Source organism: Leptonotus elevatus, chromosome 15 (assembly GCF_054856555.1).
Source record: "Leptonotus elevatus isolate MCC_2025b chromosome 15, RoL_Lele_1.0, whole genome shotgun sequence".
NCBI classification, from domain to species: Eukaryota; Metazoa; Chordata; class Actinopteri; order Syngnathiformes; family Syngnathidae; genus Leptonotus; species Leptonotus elevatus.
The window spans coordinates 5,760,665-5,779,141 of record NC_141253.1 but is presented as its reverse complement, the minus strand read 5'-3'; the positions used below and the strand labels follow the sequence as shown (position 1 = coordinate 5,779,141).

The window sequence follows — 18,477 nt, the reverse complement described above, 5'->3', positions numbered from 1 at the left end:
CCGTTTGACGTTTTGACCGGATATTACGTCACACGTACGATTGTAGTAATAAAGCAATGGCGGACGATAAAGTAAGGTATGTTTGGCAGGAAGATGAAACAGAAATCTTTTTGGAATCATTTAAAGAAGCAAATAATGGTATTTTAAATGGAATACAGCAAAGAAACACTACGGTTTATCACGAATTACAAAGAGAAACACATACGACGTCATCTCACAATGCAGTCGCTTTCTGTTGTTCTTCTTTTAAATTACTAGTGGATCACATCTCTTTGGTTTATAGCGCCACCTACAGCGGCGGAGTCCTCTCTCAATATTTGCAAAAGAAGAACAGATGGGAACGGGCATAAGTCACATGTCCGTTTTGCGCATTTTCAATACGTTTGCCTAAAAAATTTGAAACAGTTGAATGGAAACCCATATATTGTCAACTTTCTGAACAACCGATATCACCTGTCAACAACTTCACACCAAACAATCAATCGCATCGCATTGGCGAGTTCAGAGAACAGCCAAACATAGCCCTTGAAATCTCTCGCTATTTTACCTAATGAAGTGTGCATATATTCCTCAAATTCACATCCCTGGGATGAACTGGTAGATTGATTGCAGGCGATAAGAAACAAGCGCTCCCATTTATCAACTCCAACTTTCTACACTGACGCTGCATGTTTGCAATGGACGTAGTCGGGATTTGCATAATATTCCAATATGGATGTAATTCGTCGGAAAGTGAGCTGGTCCCCGAAAGAGTTGCCTCTTGAAATTCATATCAGTTCTATTTGCTTCGCTTCATTGCCTCTTCAAATACAGAAACACGTTCCCCCTCTCCTCCTTCCTTTTAACCTTGCTACTTTCTTGGGAATTCATCTTATCTCCCAGGAAGTGGGCTCTTTTCACTGGCGGTTATGGTAATGTCAGAGGATTGTCAATGTTTAATGACGGCCCGAGGCGGGATTGTGCTTCAGAAATATCCCGGTGACCGTGAACATGAGGAGGGGTTCATCTGTAATTTGCTTGCGCTTGTCTCAATGCGCGTACACTGACGCGCACGTTTCCTTTAGATAGGCTCCTGCTCATTTGCATGCCGGTATTTATAGCGCACGTGTGGGTTTCCCTGAATAAAGCTGCCTCGTGTTCCGCTTCATTTGGCTTTGATGGAAGGCGGCAAGCTGCAGGTAGCTGCTTTCTCCTCTCCCATACTCCCCTCGCTCGCTGCTCCCATTCCAGCGTCTTTGGATCCCCTCCTCATCGTCCGCAACCCTTTGGCTGGGAAATAGACTTATATTGAGGGCGCAGAAGTAGGTGTGTGTGTGAATGATGCAAGACCAAGCTATCTATTGGGGGAAAGGTCCACTCTTTCTGTATGTGAAATGCCGCGTTCCCCTGGATGAATCGCAGACAATGAGGAGCTGTCAGCAGCTCCGGGCCAATGTTGGAACAACGTGAATAGCATTTGATGCCTTAAATGCCTCCCTGGGCCACTTTGGAAAGTGAATGAATGGTGTGATGGAAGAAGGACCAAGCTGAGGGGGGGGAAGCAGATAGAAGCAATCAAACCGACTATCGACCTATTCAGCCATCCATTCACCCATCATCCGTTCATCCATCCAGCTGCTGCCGTCCATCAATATGCTCACGCGCTTGTCTGTGGATCGATCCGTCATCATGAGTTCATCCATCCATTCGGTTAACGACGGTCCGACGTACGAAGTTTCGAGGTTGGGAAAGAGGCAGAATGAAGTAGTTTGTGTAGCAGGATGGAATATGTTTATTTTACAGTATTTATCGATGAACCAATTTGTCCATAAATTCCTTCATCCATCCATCCATCCATCTTGTAGCCAGGTACCATCCCCGCCCACTTCATTCTAAAAGCCTAAAAGCCGTTGTGGTTAAGTTTTAATGGTGATGAATATTTGACTGCGTGAGGAGTACAGATCCGGCGGATTGAATGGAGGAATGCGTGTAGAGAGGAAAAAGTGCAGCTATTGAGAGTTAACCCAGTTTCCTTCCCGCACTTCCTCAACTCCCTTTCTGGTCTACGGCAATCGAAGGGCAGCGTGCGAAGAAGGAATGCCGTGTCAGTGAGGATGTGCGTCAGAAAAAGTTGATTCATGACGGGTGTGTGGTAAGAGCGGCTGGGGATGAGTCGCTACTGTAGGCGCTGTCACAAAATGTTCATCGACATCACTCCCCGTAGATTTTGCGTGAGTCGATAAGCGCTGGTCCTACGTGTGTTGGAGGCCCGGTGAAGGAGTCCCCTGGCGTACCACTGCTGAGCTTGGCACGCATACGCTTATCAGAGCTGTATTTGACAAATGAGACACTCTCCTAAAGTCCTTTCAGGGTGTACGTGAGAGCCTGAGACGACCTGCCAACTTGGAGCTTCAGTTGCAAAGAGAAGAATACTTTCGCACTGAAAACTTTAACTGAGAGAAACTAGTCTTTTAAAAGCCAAAGTTGAGCATCTCCACTCCTTTCGATCTAAGACAAAACTTTATGATAGTGTTTTTGGTTCACTGGGTCATAGGTGACGGTGTTTTGGGTTGGGTCACAGGGTCATTGGCTTATGGATGTATTGCAGTCACTATGTCCCTTATAATTATAATGTGATTGTGATGATTGAAATGTGCATTATCATCACCGTCAGGACACCGTAATATTAGCCTAGCGCCCTATAATACTCTCTGTGCAGTGTGCGCAGTCACATTGTTAGCTTTGACTTAACGTCGTGGGCGGTTTATTTGTGCGGCCTGAGTTGCGATTTCAAAAACAACATTTCTGGAATCGCCCCCGCTGAAGCCTTTTCTCAATTATCTCCCCCTCAGCCCAGGCGATGACGGATTGCCTTTAAAAAAGAGAAAAAGGAAAAACACCGGGTGGACTTTTACTTTGGCCGCAAACGTCAGGTCCTGAGAGTCATTAATCTACGTGCAAGCAGCTCGCTCGTGGATCTCCTCCAGCCAAATGCGTGATGGAGCAAGCGAGTGAGGAGGAGCAGAGATAAAGCAGCAGAGTGCAGATCTGATTAGGCTGCACTCCACAGGGATTAAGCACAACAGCTCCTTGTTAGGCTCTACTTTACTCTCACGTTGGCCATTAGCAACAAGAATGATGACACCGGGGGTGGGGGCGGCTTCGCTAATTAACTCTCCTGCATGGTCACACAATCGGATTTTACATATTAATACGCGATCAATGCACCACCAGTGCCCAATAAATAGTGTTGGACGCGTCATGCATTATTCTCGCCATAATAAGACGCTTTTTTTTTTTTAAAGGCTAAACAAATGAAGTGTTCAATTAGAGAGTGATTCCTTCTCGGTACAAACTGTTCAAAATGTAATGTTCTGTTGCCAACTGTATTTGCATGCAAAGTGGCATTAGCATTTTTACATAAGTTCTGCCCTGGAAAGAAGGCCAGAGAACAAAGCCAAACCCTCAAACACACTGCATCATCGAGAGATGTAGTGTTCCTCATTTCCTGCTGACATTATTCAGCTAAAGAGCTCCTAGTAGCTCGTCCTACACTACAAACTATAACACCACTAATAAACACTGTTCAGTTAATATCTCTCTGACAAAACTGAGCTTTATTATCTTGTATTGGAACTCATTATATTGTAGACAGGGGGGTGTATTGTCTTTTTTAAATGGTGTCTGTAAGAATCTTTGAATCTCCAAAACCATCACTTTTCAGGAAACCCCCAAAACACATTATAAGAGAGGAAGCCATTTCCAACCATTTAGATTGGTCAATAACTTGTATAAAATAAAATAAAGAGAATTAATATCAGACCAACGTGGGGACTGACCAAACATTGTGCATAGACTATTTGTCAATTGTTGAGTTTGTTTCTATTTCCAAAAGAATTGTGGCATTTTTTTAGGGACCATATTAGGTTAATGTTTTTTCAATTATTTCAATGAAGAATGTTGATTTGATATGTGCAAGAAAAATGAGTGATTAAAGTAAGTAAAGTCAAGTTATCGAACAGCCCTACTTTTTTTTTTACTTTTTTTTATTAAAAACTGCTTTTGTATAAATAAGGGAGACATGGACTGTCCAGGATGCAAAATCATAGCTGAAATTTGTTTCCAAAGCTCAAGAAGGATAAGCCGTAAAGATGGATGGATTGATGTTTTTCAGGAGCTTTGAAAAAGTTGTGTTGCATTTGATGTGCCAACTGAGTCAAACTGGGGTGAAGGCAACATTCTGGTCTGCAATCACTCGCATTCCTCCAACCCCCCCCTGTGGGAGCGTTTCATCTCCACTCACTTTTTCTTTTCTTTCTTTTTTTTTGATGGAATCTGTCCTGTTGGATATTACGGCTTCTCCATCCTGTTGTTGTTGTGGTTGTTTTTTTTAGCCCACGCTTTTTTTCTTCCCCTGTTACCTTGGCCAAGCAGACAATCCGCCCCATGGTGCATCAGAAGGAGGCTTGACAGACGACCCAGTGGAATCGTCTCATCTGATCCGTGAAAGCACGGTGTGATGATGATGACTAATGTCTTATTAAGGGAGCGCAAGAAATGCTCCAAACTGTTTCAGTCCACACGCGTATATTATTACTTCCTCAAAAGTGATGTTCCTGCTCTGTATTGGTTCCATCTGCTGGGATGAATGTCAACTTAGTTTCAAGCTGAGAGCTCTCTACACCTCTATTACGACTATTACTACTGCTTCTCTTTTTTACTACATCCAATTTGAGATATCAGCACTGAATGGTGGCAGTGAACTAAACTCAGCAGTGAACAAATCTTCCAAATCTGCAACTCCCAGAAAATGTACTGTCAAACTTAACATCAAACAAAGAGAATTCCACCATGTGCATTATCAAAATCTTTTAGTTCTTCTCTAATGTCCGCTAGCTTGTTACTAACATTTAATGGGAAACGCTACAGACATTTTGTAAGGAACAAATATGTGAACGAAATTACATTTTTATGCGTGAGTGTGTTATACTGCCGCCCTGTGGCCACGTCGTGTCAATGGAACTAATCATGATGAACTGTTTATTTACAGACTTTGTAATTATCGCTGTGATTTTATAAAGTACATTACCATTAGTGCTATTTTTCTTTTTATAAATCAATGTCTCCCGTTACCCCAAGATGGGGTCGGTTTGTAGAAGAGAAACAAGTGCAGTGTTCCCACTAATCATTTTCTTTTTTGTTTGTTTCTATGCCGGTCAGTCAAAATATTCCTTTACATTAAACTTCTCCGTAGCACAAAAATAAAAGAAATCACTGAGTAGATCCGGGACAATAGTGTGATCATATTCGGGTTGTCCCAATCCAACCGACATGATTGGGAATCCCGATCACTTGATTTTCAAATGATCAGCATCAGCCGAAAAGGAACAGATTAAAAAAAATTCTTAATGTGTAAAGTCAAGAATAAAATATTTTATTTCTTTATTTGGTTTGAACCACTGCTGATTTACAGCCAAACTAAAATGGTATTGCTTTGGGACAACTTTATTAAAAATAAATAAATAAATACTGAGATAATTTAGACGATTTGGATGTGGTCTTTGTTTTTCTTCTTTTATTTCATTTAACTCCGTATCAGCAGAAACGCAAAATTAACTTGAACTCGGACTTCAAAAAATGTCATCCATAAATCATATAGCAAGTCGACTCAGGCGAACAATTTGTTTGCCAGTCAGGCTAATGTCAAAGACATAGCATAGCCGTAGGAGCCATTTATATTAGCATGCCCGGATAATGAGGCAACGAGCTCGCCGCTAAATCTAATTGCGCGACGCAATCAGTCCGACTCGTGTACCTGCCACTTTCCCCCGGACTCTGTTAAGAGGATGGATGACGAACCCGGAGCTGTTCATTATATTTTTGTTGCCAACGTGCGTTCTAAGAGTTATGACATTGTTTGTCTGGCATGTATCCCCTCTGAGGTGTCGAGGTGAAAGCCTCAATCACCTGAGTCATAATCAAATTAGATTTGCCTGTGCTAGCCGTGTGTGAGTCGGCTCTCTTTTCCCTGCACTGCTGTGTCCCACACTAATGACCCTATTTTGTTTTGTTGTTTAACAGAAAGGCTCCAACAAAAAAAGTTGGTGGTCCGAATGCACGGGTGTCAAACTTAGACTCGACCCTCCACGTGTGCTTGCCTCAATTTTTCCTTTATTTGTATCCAAAACCAGGAATAAAAATTACAAGCACTAAATAAGGGTGATTATGTAACCTAACAGGACGATTATTAGGGTTCCCACGCAGAACATATTAAGCAAGGGGCAAGAAGTAAGGTTAGTAACAGCCTCAGTGCTCAAACAACACACCTAGTCAGTCATATAGGGCAGCTCAGCATCGCACGAGACATGGCGGTCAACCGTCGAGGCAAACCCGGTGCTCCTTGCGCCACAACCAGCTAGCTAGCAACAAGCTTCGCCGGCTACTAGTGTGGCCAAACACGTTGCGGAATCGCTCCTTAGTCAGTAATCATCACTTCCATGGCGGCGAATAAGCTACACATCTCAAAAGTATCGTTCTCATGAAGGGATGATAAGGAAAGATGGAGAAGCCAAGCTAATTGTTAAGATAACCTAAGACTGACACGGCTAGCGCGTTTACCACTGAAATTAGGCTGTTTGACTCAATTTTTCAGAGACATCTGGCTGGATAAGTATCGTTCTCACGAAGGGATGATAAAAAAAGACGGAGAAGCCAAGCTAATTGCTAAGCTAACGTAAAACTAACAGAACTAGCACGTTTGACACCGAAATTAAATGCTTGGGGTGAGCGACTGGCTGGAACCGCATCAAAGCGGAGAACATCTAACTTTTAACAACAACAAAAAAGCAGGCAAATTAAGTGTTTGGACTCCGGAGAGAAATCTACTTGCTAAAAATGGCCAAGCTTTCTGACACATGGCAGCTGATTTTTTGTTAACTATTTGACAGTTTGGAGATTTCACTGCAAAGATTCAAGACATCCTGTGCCACATGTGGCCTCAGAATATAACCAAGCTTTCTCCATTTTAATTAAAATGCTTCAGTTTTATCTCATCTGTCCAAAGAATTTCCTCCCAGAACCTTTGTGGCTTGTCCACAATTCTGCCTAAGTGTTCATAAGGCGTTTTTGCAGCTTAGCTACATTTTCCCTTGATTAGATTAAAATTCCACACACACATCTCGGTGTGTCTCAGGTTCCACCATAGATACTCAAGCGGACTGTGACGGGGAGATGCGACTCTGCGCCCGTCGCGGCGATGAAGCCATAAGACTGAATTCCCCAAACTTGATGTGATGCGCGATGACAGCGCGATGCACAATAACCGCGCGCCGAGACACGCAATGTGCTCTCGTTGCCTTAACATGTAACGTGAGGGACGCAGCAAATAAGCACGCTTAGGTTGAGTTTACACTTGCAGGTCCAAGTGTCCAATTCCAGTGGAATGTGTATGTTCTTTTTTTTTTGTGGTGGTGGTATGGGTGACTGTTTCTATGTCCACTTTAAGTGACACCATATGGCATAAAAAAACCACACAAATTGCTTTTACAACTCATACTGTATATCAAATACAATTTCCCTATTGAAATGAATTATAATGCAATTAATCCGTTCCAGCTCCCCCAATAAATCAATATCCGATACGTTTTGGATTTTTATCTACATTACAGAAGGCCTGAATCTGATCTGAAGCTCTCCAATCACGTGCTGTTTTTCTGCCTTGATGCAAATCCCGAATGTGAGCAAAAAAATATGAATTGTGTCATTTAAAACTCGCAGCATATATCCACACATACCTGTAGATGATACATGCGCAGTCCCTGCAGGTCCCACAGTTCTCAATGTCCTGACCGGTTCGGTATGAATGTCTTCTGTGGAAAAGCATTCAGATGACATATCAGGGGTAAAAGGATGAGTGTGTGCGTGTGTGTGTATTGTGTGAGTGAGAGGGCCTGTGAGAGCACATGAGAGTGTGTGAATGAGCGTGCATGCGTACTCTTATCCCGACTGAGCTAACACAAAAAAAAAAATCAATCCCCTGATCATTTTTTAATGAACGCTACTCAGCCCAACCAAACCTCCTCCCCTTCCTCCTCCAACTGGCTGTTACGTAATCCATGAGTCACTACATCACTCCGGGCATAAAATAATGCTTATGAGGTAAAAGTCAAGTCTGCATGCATTAGACACAGCCTCATCCCCACGTTCCTATGCCGGAGCATAAAAAGACGACGAGAAGCCGCAACGATGCGCGCTCGGGATTACACGCCTCAGACGCCATCCGTATCTCTCATCGTGTTGCGGCGATAAGGCGTCGGCGATGACTAAGAAGCTTAGAGTAGATTAATTAAACGATGATGAGAGTTTAGCCACGTCCCAAACCGCCAACGCCAGTTGGAGACGCAGATTTTTGCGCGGCCAGCCGACCCTCTGAAGGCCGACGTCTGATGCGTCATGAATTCTTCTGTGGCATGACTGACATGAGAGCTCGTCAAAATAACTACAGATGCTCCCTCCGCCCCAACCCTCCGTGCCTCCTGCCTGGCGATATTTCATGTTCCTCCTCTTGATGCTCAATCTGCTCCACCGCCGTGTTTGCCTTCGGGGGCTCGCCATGCTTACATTGTGCTCGGTAGAAGTTGGCTGAGATATAAATAGTTGAGCGGGATGGCAGCATAGCTTAGGCACAACAGATGTCTATGGAAAGCCGTTTGAGCGTTTATTGGATATCCTTGATATCCGGTTTAAGGTCCCTGTACTAACTAGAATGGTCTTTGTCCTCACTACTAAGACAATTCAGTGTAGAGGTGCAATGATTAATTGTCAATTAATTGATTGTCAAATTAATTGCTAACCTTGTTTACTTTAAAATAGTCCTGATTCCCTAATCGACAGATTAATCTAGGGATGTTCGATACCACTTTTTTTCCAACCAGTGCGAGTACTCAACTCTTGACTAGTCACCAATACCAAGCGCCGATACCACAAGTACTTCTGATACATAAAATGCCCCCCCCCCCCCCATAAAAACAACTTCTTCTTTTTTTAATGACCTATCCCAATATAGCATTTTCCTTAAAATTGTATGAAATTAATTGTAATTTTCAATTTTTCTAATTTCTAAATCCTGATTGTGGTATTGGTACTCGTTCATCCCTAGATGAATTAATCGATTATTAAATAATCGTTAGTTGCAGCCTTCATTCAGTGTAATAGTAGAACCGCTTTGTCTTACAAGCAACAGTTTTCCACTACTGTAGGATATTTCTGCACACTAGTAGAACCGATTTTCCATACTAGTAGGACAACTCCTTTGGACTAGTGAGGCAGATTTATGCACAAGTTGACATCTGCTTTCTAGTTTACCAGTACTGATGAAGCACTGACTAGATTTTAACTTAAATATTTTATAATGTCACTTGTAGTACTAGTAGCATGCAATTGTCAACAAGTGTACAGTTTGCCTCACCAAAAATAACATCTAGCTGTGCTACTAATATGCCAAAATTGTCCAATAGGTAAGATGATTCAGCACACTAGCAGAATGACTACTAGCCTTCCAATACTGTATACAATTCATGCAGGATCTCAGCTTACTACTAGGACAACTTCATGTTTCTAACGAGGCAAAATTTCACTCGTTGACATGTGCACACTACTGGTACTAATAGCGAAATGCTAAATGTCAACTAGTAAAATTTTATAATGTCTAGTCGTATTAGTAGCACACACTTGTTAACTATTGCTAGTTTACTCACTAGTTCCATGTAGTCTTACTAGTGGGGACAAAGAGTATGCTAGCTTAGTACCTTATGTTGGATAATACAAAGATATTGAATAAATGCCCAAATGGCTTTATGCAAGACTAGCTTAAGGGCCATGTACTAGTACGCTCTTTATCATTACTAGTGGGATAATTGAGAATGAAAGAGTCCAAAATGTCTGGGGCACACTAGTAGATTGGCTGTGTCTTACTAGCAACACATTGTTTTCAAATCCAGGCACGTTAAGTTCACTGAAGAATCAAAAGTTGATGATTACATTAGTGTGTTTGTCTCCCTGACCGTGACAAATGAGTTGCCACGGAATGAAACAGCAGGTACTCTGGCGTCACACTGGCGTTGACTTTGCACACTCGCAGCCCTTCATAACTTATGTATTCCGAGCGAGTTCTCTTCACGTCGGGCTGCAGACGACCAGATGGCTCCCTCGCGCAACACCCGGCCCCAAGCGGAGAGGCCCCCGCTAGTTCGAGTTTACAGCTCCATTAGCCCGAGGCGTCCGGTCATTTATTAACACGTTGAAATATGGCTAAGCTCCTCGTTTGACCTCAAGCTTAAACGCTGAAACCCGGACTAACCCTCGAATTAACTCCCAGTTAAGTAAGCTTCTTTGACATTCTTGTTGATGTTACGCTCTAGCTCTGTGAAGGATTGTAGACAGAAATCCTGGATCATCTATCAAAGCTTCTGTGAAATTATGAAATGAATGCCTTTATTCTAGCCTGAAACGGAGGTTAGGAAAGTTGAGTCGATGTCACGATTGTTTCATCATCCAATCTGACGGAAATCTCTCGCTATGTTTAAATAAATGATAGTAATTTTGCTGCGTTCATGATGTTTACTTTTAAAGTACGTATTTCCCAATGATGGCATCATTCTTTCCCAAGTAAAGCTTTCATCCAGACGCCTAATGTGTTCATGTGAACCATCTATTTTCTCTCGCACATCCTCATTAGGTGTCATGAGTGAGCTGACTTTAGGCAAAGGCGCTTGGGGTGTGTTGGGAGCTGCGAGGAAAGGTTGAGTACCAACACGGAAAATACGGGAAAAACTAACTCCACGTTTGGAGGCTGGAACCAACATCTGAACCTCAGAACTGTGAGGCAGACGTGATAACCACTCGCTCACCATGCTGTCCGTGTGTTAATGTGAAGCACTTAAGTAAAAATTTGCCTCACCCGTCTCGCTCAGCCTCCTTCTTCTCCAAATCTTGAATGACATCCAGCAGGATCTTGATGGTATTCTGGCTGGTCTCCAGGACCCCCTCCAAACTGTGGAGATGGTTCTGCAGGCTGCGAATATCACGCAAGGGCCCGTTGGGACCCAGGAGCTTCTCTGTCACTCGGGCCGGGTCCAATTTACACTTGGCCCCGGACACTAACCCTCCCAGAATCTCCTGTACCTGTCTCAGTGTGTCAGCTTGGGTCGGCGTCAGGGGCTTCTCTCCGGAAACGGCACAACCCTTGGCCCCGGAGCATCCCTGCTGATTTGAAGGGAGAGCGTGTTGGCTGTTGGGAGCGTTGGCTCCTGCGCAGAGCATTTTGTGTAGTACCCCAAGCTGAGCCTGGGCTGAGCTGAGACAGCTGGTCTTAAAACAGGTCTTGGCGGGAGAGGGCGTCTTTTCTCCCTTCACCACACAAACTGGCGGAGTTTTAGCCCTGTGCTTAGGAGAGCTGGCACTCTCACAGAGCTTCGGCGGGTCTGTGCATTTTACAGCTTCTTTCTTCTCTTTCTCCTCATCTTTCTCCTTCTTATTGGACTTGCTCTCTGCCCCGAGCACGGATGTTCGGACTGCAGCCGCCGGCGGGTCATTTCCTTTTTTACGTGGCGTGTATGGCGGTGGCGGCGGTGCAGGGGGTGGGAGTCGAATGCCCCTCTTATCCTGAGCATTTAAGGGGGCCTGAGAGGGAGGGGTGTATGGCGGTGCTGCTCGAAACGAGTACAGAGGAACGGCTTTTGTCGGCGTCGCGCAACTGTGTGCATTTGGAAGATTGACCAGTGGTTGCAGAGATGTGCACGTTGTTAATTTGGGGACTGGAGACGAGTAGGGCGCTATGCCGATGCTGACCGATGAGGCGTTTTGCAAAGCTTGACATGGAATGTTGCAGTGAGCTATGGTTTTTATGAGTGTTGTACACGAGGGGGTAGCAGGATTGTGGAGAGGGCCTGCTGCACGGTTTGTAGTGTAATAGGAGATGGAGGTGCAAGACAAAGCAGCTTGTGTCACAATAGTACATGGTGTTTGATTTGGAGCCGGATAGGCATTTGGTGGCTGTGGTTGAATAGTGGTTTGCTGTATAGGGCCACATGGAGCTACACCTGGGTTATTTGCAGGAGAAGGGGTAAGACAGGTGAGGGTAATTTGTGATGCCTTGTTTGGGGCAGGGGAGGTACAGTTTCCAGTAGGGCATGCTGGTGCTGCTGGCAATGGAGCGGAGCAGACGAGCGGTGCACTTGCAAATGCCGGTGGTGTCACGTGGGTATAGTATGAGATGGGATGTGAGATCACAGTGGGTGCAGAGCAAGAAATGGGCATGGCCTCCAAAGGAGGTTGGGGGACACTAGCTGGCTCAATTGATGAGTTGCTAGATGGCTCAGTGCATTCTTCAGGGCTCTGTGTTGGTACACTTGTAGGAGGCGGAGATGTACAGTAAGGCACAGTAGTTATTTGTGTGGGGGGAGTGTCCTGTATCCCATTTGGCGGTACAGGACTCTCAACTTGAATTTGATCTAAGTTTGGTGATTCTAGCGGAGGTGGAGAAGCACAAGGGCTGGACGTTTGCGTCTGGTATGGTTGATGGTCTGGAGACGAAGGCAAGGGAGAGTCTGTTTGTATCTGAGTAGTGCGCTGTGTAGCATTTAAAGGGAGGGTCGAATTGGAGACGCTGTTTTGAATCTGGACTGCCGACTGTTGTTTACCCTCAGTTTGACTTTGTGTAGTGCAATATTTTAAACGGGCAGACGTGCACTCGGTTTGAACTCGCGAAGCACAAACTCTGGTGTTTGAATGTGGCTGGGTTGAACAGGGGCTTTCAGTCTGAGTAGGAGTGGTGCAATAGTGCACTTCTTTTCCAGGATCGCTTGTGGTCCTATTCAGACGCTTTCTCCTCCTGACCAGTGAGGGAGTGACACTGCCCTGCCGCTTAGGGCCATCTCGGCAGGATGCGATGGAACAGTGGAATGGCTCTGTGTTGTGAAGAATTGATGGAGGACAACTGTGCCTGGAGTTTTTTGTGACAGAGACAGTTGATTTCATGTCCACCTTGGAGGATTTCGACCTCCGTTCAATCACAGTTTGATCCGCAGGCCCTTGAGGACCATTCAGATCCGTGGAGCCCAGCAGCGCCACGTGGTTGTGTGAAAGGTACTCATCCTGGGAGTCATGTTCATCGTCACCATCTATGCCCAAGGAATCTCCCAGGCTGTGGCTACGAGTGTGCGTGGCGGAGAGAGACTTTTTCAGGCATGGCGAGGTCTGGATGGCTGTGCTGGTGCTTGGCTTGCGTGTCATTGGCAAGGTCAGGGAGTTAGTCTGTGGAGGTGCCCAGCATCGACGCGTGGGCCCTGGGGTCAGTGGATGGGGAGGGGCCCTGGCCAAGAAAGCAGCCACGACCTCTATTGTACTAGCCATGTCCCCACGCACTGCCCCTACCACAGAGGTCTGACCAGGTAGGCTCTCTGTTCGTGGTCCGTCCCTGTCTCCCCATGCTCCTTTGGGGGACCTGCTGCTGTGTTTGCGCAGAGGATGAGGACTATTGCAGTCTGCTGTCGGCCTCTGGTGGCTGTTGTTCTCGCCCGTGCCACTATTGCCGCTGCTGCTGCTGCCGTCCTCCAGGTCTTTAAAGCGGACCTGGTGGGTGCGGTTGCGGCGCCGCCTAAGGCGACTCTCAATATCTGGGGAGTCACGATTGAGCAGGACCGAACGCACAGTCATTGTTCCGGACTTCTCTGCCAGGGCACTCTTGCCGTTGGTTTGGCCCGTCAGCAAGTGGTTGGGCTCTTTGCTTACCATTGCTCTTTGCTCACGCTCCCCCCCAACATCCAACAACTCTGCGGGCAGTCTGATGTGACGCAAAAGGCCCGGGCGTATCAGTGCATCACCAAGGGCATTGATTTTCCATTTGCCTTATCGGCATTAATACAGCAAGTGATCTGGAGTTTCAGTTAACTGTCTTATGGAATAACAAATGTCATTTTTTTGGGCTCGTGCAGAGGTTATCCCTTGTCTTTAACCCAAGGATAAGTCATATTCACAGGTTGAGATAATGAAAGGTCAAAAGGGAGAGAATAAAGTCGTTTATCTTTTACCTGTAGAAAAATAAATATATGCAATATAAATATTCTTCACACTGCGGCATGTCTTCTGTTGCTGTTGTCTCCCATTCTTCTGCGAGTAAGATCCCAGAGCGACTAAACAGGGAGGATGCAACCTGTCCTTCAGTTTTGTGTCCATCACATTCGCCATTCGACCTCTCCAACTGTGTTGTCCTCCGGGCCAACAGGAGGAAGGACAGCCAAGTTATAGACCGGACCCGCTTGGCTCTCCATCACGCCCTGCGTCATTCAGGTTTTGTGGCTCTCACTTCCTTGGTTTTATTGCCCCTCTTCAAAGCTTTTTTCTTCTCTTGGCCCTCCTTTCACTGAGTCATTTCCTCGTGGCTCAATACAGTAGAAACTCCTATTAAAAAAAGAGACAAAGAGGGAGGTGTGAGAGACTGTAATTGTTCCCATATTATTGCATTTCCATTGAAACACAGCGCGCTTCTTCCTCAGCATAATGAAGGTAGATAAGGTAGGCAGCTATTTTAAAAATGCATGAGAAGTCGGGTCAATTCAGAATGGAGGAAGAAGAGATCAATCAGCCGATGTAATGACAGGGTGGAGGTGGCAAAAGGAAAGGCTCGACTACCACAATGGGGGGGAAAGGAGATTGTAATTAAGGCCCATTCACACCGACTGCAGGCGGCACTGTTTATGTATGTGTACTAATGTCACTGTGGCAGCGCTGACGTGACTCAATACAGCATGTTGTGACTCTTGTCATATCCCTCACATGCGTGCGTCGTTCGCAATTTCTCCTTTCCGCCATGCTTGGGAGTCAGCGGCGGCGCTTCTGGGCTCCTTGATGGTGCGCTGTGTTGACACCCTATCTGAATCATCTGCTTGCCATGTGACAGTCTGTCCGCCACGCTCGGCCGTGCTCTCGTCACTCCCAATTCGACACCGTGGCCTTTGTCTATGCAACACTTCCATTTTACGTCCGTCTCACTGACATTTGGCGGGAATTACAAATATTTTCCTAACTTAAGTAGATACAGTTAAACACGTATCCCACTGAGGGGCTAACATTTGCAATGCTAACCTGAGCTGGGCACTTCCGTTAATTATTAGTTCCTGTCCATGACGATGCCCATCTTTCGCCGAGTGCACAATTGACACAAAGTCTCATATACACAAACTGAGCTCAACTGAATCACGTTTACGTCCGTCGATCGGGGTGAATACGGGGTGGTGAGTCATAAAGCAATCGCCCGGCGAAAGGTGGACCTCGTCATCGACGGGAATTAACGAAACACTGCAACAGTGAACAAACCCTGATGTGAGATCAACATTCGTTAGCATCGTAAATATTCGCCCCTCAGTGGGATACGGGCTTTAGTAATGTGTACTTGAGTATTTATTTTTCAGACACACCTCGTATTCTCTACATTTGAATGTCGATATCTGTGCTTCGTACCTGCCGCCACAGATAACAATACAACATAAAGACGTAAGTAGAGCGAGGTAGTCAGCCGTGGGAGAGATCTTTGATTGATTGATTAAGCTCTTATAGCGATAAAAAAACAACTAAAAACTAAAACAAAAAGTGAACCAAGGAGCATTAACGAGATATATAAAAGCAAGATATCCCCAGCAATTGCCTTATTTAAGACAATTGCTGGATGTCAGCTCCAAGAATGACTTGTGGTGAAGTCCTTTGTTCGCCTAAACTGCCAGGAACTGCTTCAAAAATTCTATATCTGATTTTTATTTTTTTTTTATCATTACACGTAAGGTGTATATTTTTTCACTTCACGTCATCATTGGCTAATTTCACATTCTTTAGTTATTGTAGTTTGCGTGCTTCAAAATGCACTCAGTTCAAAAGTAAATAAGTTGATTCAGTGCTTCTGCTTTTGCCAGACTCTATTTTTTACACAAGTATCAACACTTTTACTTAAGTACAGCTTGTGAGTACAGTTGCCACCTCTGCCGGCCGATAACCTTTCGTAACTGACAGGCTAATCCTCTGCTCCCCTCCTCTCTTTAGCCTGCGAGTGGGGTAATTAGTGACGCCTTCGCAGCTTCCAGGTCATTTTGAGAGCGAGAGAGGAAGCGACACCCGAGGGCCTGACACTTTTATTTACGCTTCTCTCTTTCTCTCTGCACCTCGCAAGGGGAGCATCTTTGTCACATCCACGAAAAAGCACACTTATTGGGATTAACAATGATTAAAGACGCAGCCTCGAGGCCAAATATCAAGCGCACGCACACTCATATACACTAATGGATTTAGGGATGAATGATGGGGATTCCTGTTTATTTTATGTTCTTATCGCCGATGAGCCGCTTATGATGATTCACCTAGACTACTAAATCATCCCTGGGTACAAGGGCGAAAGTATACGAGGAGCTCATACTTAGCAAGGTTAACCTGCTTCGGAGCAACAACAGCAATTTCATAGCAATCGCGGTCATTTGGTCTCGGAATAGCAGCGTTGCCATCATGTCATTGCCATGGCGACCCCGCATCACCCACTTTAATGGGCCATAATATTGGCGGAGCAGCAGGAAATGATTCTCGTGTTGCGCTAGCGTCATTGCGACGTTAGGTTTTAGAGCTGTGAGCAGTGCTTGTGCAAACCTCCAATCCGAGGACATGATACTTTAATTGGCCTGGCTTCTGTGACTTGTACCGCATAACAAGGGCATGGCGAACACCCGCGACACACATGACACACACTTGACCATCTGTCGACTGAGAATCAAGAGTCTTGTCAGCTAAAATCAGAGAAAAACAGGGACCTGACATAGTGAGAGGCTGCAATGACTGCCGGAGGAAGGAACGCAAGGAGTAGCAAATAGAATAGGACAGGTCGGAACAGGTCAGTGCTACCAGTTTTATTTTTAAAATTATGTGCAGCCATTTTGTGCCTCTGTACACAAGTCAGAGCGCTTGTCTCGATCACATGATATGATGGATGAACAGAAGCCCTCCAAGAAGAATACGTTCAATTTTGAGTTGTGCTTAAAAACTGTCTGCATATTTTTGTTCTCTTTCTGTAACACCTTAAGATGCTACGAGATGGCACCAAAGCACTGCTTATTAGGAAAGTAGTAACTCATGTCAAGGAAGTATTGTTAAGTGTTACAGCTCAACTGAGAGACTAAGATCTTTGTTGGGGAAGAGCTAAGTCTAGCTTGGTTTATTAGTGGAAGTTACGGAGCGTCTTCATTGTAAGGTAGTTTTTCTCAATTATTTTTGCTGCACCCCAAAAGGGAAGAAGAAAATATTTCACACCCCAGCATTGATTTGTTGATAAATTTGTTATAAGTACACCTCTGTAGAGGTGCTAATACTCTTTGTGCTCTCTGAAACAATGAGAGTGCCACCGCCACCTACTGTAGTAGATGTGCAATTACACTTTTTTCTGTTTACCCCCCACCCCCATTCCCTACAATGACATTGCACCATGCTCCCCTGTCCTCTAAGACTGTTGTGTGGGTATGTACACATTTTTTCACTATTTTTTATGTTTGCCAATTGTGGAAAACACATTGGTGGTATATTACTGATTTTCTAATATTTTTTTCAGCTTACCCAAACCCCAATTGGCTATCAATTATACGCTGATTTTCACTATTCGCAGGCTGGCATGGTCGCAGGGATTTACTGTACATGCTCACTTTCAGCACATTTTTTCAAGAGCAAATCCCCTGTAATTCATTTATTTTAATGATAATATATTGTAAGATGTTTGAAATTATCTTTAAGTCTTCTGGGAACATAGTTATTTATACTATAAACTACTAGCGAGTGACAGAGGGGCCTAGTCCCAAACTTGCACTAATAGCTGTAATTTACTGTAATTATGACTTTACTACTGCATGAGCATAGGTTCCGACGTGTCTTCAACTTCGGGTTTGTTACTGCTGAAGGAACGGACTTTGTCAATAACCAAGGACTCCGGATAAAAAAATAAAAATACTACCTCCCTGTAGGGGGAGTTTGGCCAAACCAATTATTCGTGGCTGCTGCTTTAATAGACAAGCCTACTGACCTTGGATTTTTTACTTTAATCTTTCGTGGCTTCAACCATGTTGCCGTCCTTCTGATTTTTCATTAATATCGCATATTTCTCGTCTTCTCGCTTTCTTGTAAGGAAAAAAAAACCTGTTTCAACCTTCACCCTGACAGATTTGCCTCTGAGCCTCCATCCCGCCACTCACATGGCCATTCCCCTTACTCATTCCCCACGGTGTCATCCTCATCCTCTCCTTTCTATCTTTCTTCCATCTTCTTATCAGCCATGCCACTTGTATCACTCTTGCTCCCGCCGACGCTACAACGCAATTTCACATGCCCCCCCCCACCCCACCGCCGCCACCATTACAACCTCCCGCTCCCACCTCTGTGCATTTCCTCCCTCGCAGTCTGCAAAGCGCCCTCCAGACCCAA

At 44.8% G+C, this 18,477-nt stretch overlaps 2 protein-coding genes across 3 annotated transcripts in view; one reads left to right on the top strand and one right to left on the bottom strand.

Moving 5' to 3' along the window:
• Positions 1-18,477, top strand: part of LOC147161738 (BCL2/adenovirus E1B 19 kDa protein-interacting protein 3) — a 43,299-nt gene that overhangs the window by 8,110 nt on the left and 16,712 nt on the right. The window lies entirely within an intron of this gene.
• The window catches only part of LOC147161739 (uncharacterized), a 36,753-nt gene that overhangs the window by 12,229 nt on the left and 6,047 nt on the right, over positions 1-18,477 (bottom strand). Inside the window, exons 2-3 of one of the 2 annotated variants that reach the window (XM_086095924.1) lie at positions 10,937-14,436; positions 7,773-7,847 (exon numbers count right to left, since the gene is read on the bottom strand). In XM_086095924.1, the coding sequence (XP_085952050.1) occupies positions 7,773-7,847; positions 10,937-13,770 (2,909 nt within the window). In that variant the 5' untranslated portion in view covers positions 13,771-14,436. The remainder of the gene's footprint in view (positions 1-7,772; positions 7,848-10,936; positions 14,437-18,477) is intronic. The other variant, XM_086095925.1, reaches the window with a different exon arrangement.